The 3687-nt window shown below is 36.1% G+C and overlaps 1 protein-coding gene across 1 annotated transcript in view; it reads right to left on the bottom strand.

The window, feature by feature from the left end:
• The window catches only part of LOC107730649 (phospholipid-transporting ATPase IA-like), a 155127-nt gene that overhangs the window by 94233 nt on the left and 57207 nt on the right, over positions 1-3687 (bottom strand). The window contains exons 8-9 of the mRNA XM_016541511.1: positions 1694-1711; positions 1553-1558 (exon numbers count right to left, since the gene is read on the bottom strand). Coding sequence (XP_016396997.1) covers positions 1553-1558; positions 1694-1711 — 24 coding nt within the window. The remainder of the gene's footprint in view (positions 1-1552; positions 1559-1693; positions 1712-3687) is intronic.

Below are 3687 nucleotides of genomic sequence, written 5' to 3'. Positions count from 1 at the left end.
AGCAGAAAAAACAGAAAAAAACAAATAGATCCAATCATGCCCAAAAGGTCAAGAGATAGCTGGTTAGCATGGCTACCTGATAAAAAAAAAAAAAAAAAAAAAAAAAAAACAGTAATAATGTGCCATATGTAAAATAACTGTTCTTTTATATGTATTTTTCATAAATAGAAAGCGTTTATTTGAAATAGAAAACTTTTGTAACATTATAAGTCTCTTTACTTTCAATGCATCCTTTCTAAATACAAGTAATAATTTCTTTCTAAAAAAACAAACTTTTGGTAGTGTAGCTCCCTCCAGGTATTATTAACCCTATACATCTTATTATGAACCCTTGATTATACCACTGACTGAAAAGCAGTTAGTCTCCTTGGTTTGTAAAGTAAATTTGATCTGCAAAAGCATGTTAACGACAAATCAATGCCACCTCTCCCTTTTACAGTTCCACTAGGAGGGCAAACAACAAACATAAAAAACAGAGTCTCCCTCCTTTAGAGGAATAATCAATTTCATGATGGATGCCTGCTTTATGACCTCACTGTTCCCTCACATGGCACCCAACATCATTGTTATTTCCTTTCCAAATGACTGCGCTGGATGTGAATGATTACACATGGAACCCAGAATCCAAGGTGGTGCATCTCAACTTTTGACGACATTTTCAATGAACTCTCAGAGTATACCAAGAAGGGAACCATGTAGGCCATAAAACAAGCTGCGATCGATTCGGACACAAACAGCCCCTCCTATTTAAATCAAGAGTAATGATGGTGGTGACACGTCAATCAATTTGCAAGCATCTCCTGCCACAAATGTAACACATTTTTGCCTCTCGTTGGTGCACAAAACGGTTTATCTATCTCTTTTTCAATTACCTGCAATGCTCAAGGCACGCAACAGATGTGTTCCCATCACTGCTCATTAAAAATTCAAGGCAGTGTTGTATTTCTTAATATCGTACTTTTACAATCCAAACATTAAGCCTATTAGCATGGATTTGCTCATCTTCTTCAGAGCTGGGCCTTTTCTGCCTCACCTGTCAGCACCGGTATAACAAACACAGCTGAACGAGGAGAAAGAGGAGGTGGGTAAGTGGAAAAGGGGGGCATTTAGAAAATGTCACGGTTTGAAATCCAGGGTCTTCAGCTTCTGCACAGGAACACGTTTCAAACTCTTGCCCATGGGTAACTCGCTTCTGTCCACGTGTGTTTCTTTGGGTCCGAGGCTTACTGTCATGGCTCATTTGTTAGGCACGAGCGAAAGGACGCTGGCGCGGCTGAAGCCGGAGCTTGCGAAGTGTTTAACATGTCACCAAAATAAAGAAAGGGAAGGCACATTTTTGACATCAGGCATTAAGAGGGTCTATACAGTGCAGAGCTGGAAGGGAAAAACCTATCATTGGACTCCTGGTGTGTGTGTGGTCCTCTGCAATTACCCTCTCAAAGTAGGGCAACCATATAAGTGGCTTCGGTAGCTTAGCAAAAACTGAGCTTCAGTTAGGGGTTAGTAAGGAGGGGTCATTCACAGATAGCCAAGGGTTTTAAATGGTTGTTACCTGGAGCTGTTAAGAAAATGACAACAACAAAGAAACAAAAAACACAAACCAAACAATGTTAGAAAGGAAGCTGATAACAAAACCAACGGGAAAAAAAGTAGTACAGCAGCGTTTGTGATATTCAACCATTTATACATTCACAACATTCCTTGAGGTTCACTACAATAAACAGCACCATTATGAAAAAATATACATTTTAATACACCATGAAGATATCTGGCTCCACCAGTAGAATAATGTACAGTTTACTGAAATATATAAATACAGTAATATTAACTTATACTTTTCAAAAGTTTGGGGTCAGTAAGGTTTTTTTTATTTTATTTTTTTACAATTATTTAGCAAGGACATATTACATTGATCAAACCTGCTATTCATTTGTGCTTTCTATTCAAAGAATCCTTTCAAAAACATAAATTGTACTGATCCCAAATTTTTGAACAATAGTGTATTTTAAAAGCCACTTTAATAACATATAAAAATCACGTAAAACAGCTAAATGGCATTGGCTACAAATATGTAACTATTTCAAGTTTCATATATAATTATTAACTAAAGAAAGTTTGTTCACATCAATCAAAACCACACAGCTAAATGAAGCCCCATAATCAAAGATGCCTTGTTTTCCAGAGCTACTACAGTTTTCTGTTAAAACTGTATTGCTATTATTTATTTCAGTAAGGAAAGTCCACTGGGCAGCATATTTCCCCCAAACTGCATAAAACATTTTAGTACTTGGACTGAAAATGAAAATATATCGCTCTAATGGCACTCCTTTAGATCCTTCATTTTGCACTCAGCCATTAGGAAACTTTCACTCGATGCATCTTTGTTTATGGCCATGCATTCTGCTGTTTTTATTTTTAGTGACATCCTCCACATGCAACAAAGGAAAGATGCAGCACACCAGACAAATGAACATTCAGTGTTAATATGGAGAAGAGCAAAAGCAGGATAGTGAGCTCACAGGGCCAAAGCTGTTACACATCACTCCTTTAATAAATGATAGCAGGCATGAACAGAAAAGATGTTCCTCATACTTAAAATGAAAAGTTATCAGAAAAGCATGCTCTGCTTTGGGTCTATATAAAACAAAAATGGATGTCAATACTCATTTCTTCTGTCTTTAGTTGTTTGTTTATCATGGAGTGAAAAAAAACCCTCCTCATAGATTCAGTATGTGAACAATGTGATTTACTATAAAGGTTCATCACAATACTGTACATTGTGGTGATGTGACCGCATGCAGAGAGTCACATCAGAATCTGAGCTCCTGCTGAAGCCATGCATTGTGCCAACAGCTTTGACATTTACAGTCAATCAATGGGCCTTTTCTCCAGCGGTGTTAGAGAAGCGCTTTGTTTTTCCTGTGTGCACAAGCTGAAGCATCTTCAGCACAAGGCAGAGGTCTGTAATACACGACTTTACGGTTATAGAAAGGGCTTCATCTGTATTTTCTGCTGGGAGTTGAACAGAGTTGTCCTCTGAGAAATTTGTCCACAGTCAACCCATTTTTGGTGTTCGAATCAAAAAAATCTCACTTGGTCCAAGAGAGGTATTTGTGTTTACGGAGTCGTGATAGTCTAAATAGGCCCTTTTATTGCACAATTATCAGACATATAGTGTGTCTGAGCAATATGTTGAATATAAAACAAGATATATTTTGCTGGTGATACAAAATAAAACCACTGTGAATAAAACAATGATTTAAATGCACTTTTTATTTAGCCATTAAGTTTCTGGAAAATTAGTTTTGTGATCCATGTCTCACTATTTTTAAGTATGAGCCTTCAGAATTTTTAATTAGTTTTTACTTAATCACTGACTTAAACTTCAATAGCAAAATGGCAATAGAATTGGTAAATTCAATTAATTTCCGTTACTCCGTTCAAAATTTGTGTTTCACTGAATCAGATTCAAAAGCTTTATTTTTCTTGTATTTGAATGTTTTAGTAAAAACATATGTAGGTAAATGTAGGTAATACATTTATACTGTACTAGTGTAGTCCCAAATTCTGCTAAAAATATATATCAGATGGTCTTTACACCTAAATATACTGTGTGTGTGTATGTGTGTGTATATATATATATATATATATATATATATATATATATACACACACACACACACACAC

Source organism: Sinocyclocheilus rhinocerous, unplaced genomic scaffold (genome assembly GCF_001515625.1).
Source record: "Sinocyclocheilus rhinocerous isolate Xijiao unplaced genomic scaffold, SAMN03320098_v1.1 scaffold308, whole genome shotgun sequence".
Classification (NCBI taxonomy): Eukaryota; Metazoa; Chordata; class Actinopteri; order Cypriniformes; family Cyprinidae; genus Sinocyclocheilus; species Sinocyclocheilus rhinocerous.
Note: the sequence above shows the minus strand (reverse complement) of the source record. Positions and strands in the feature narration are given on the sequence as shown.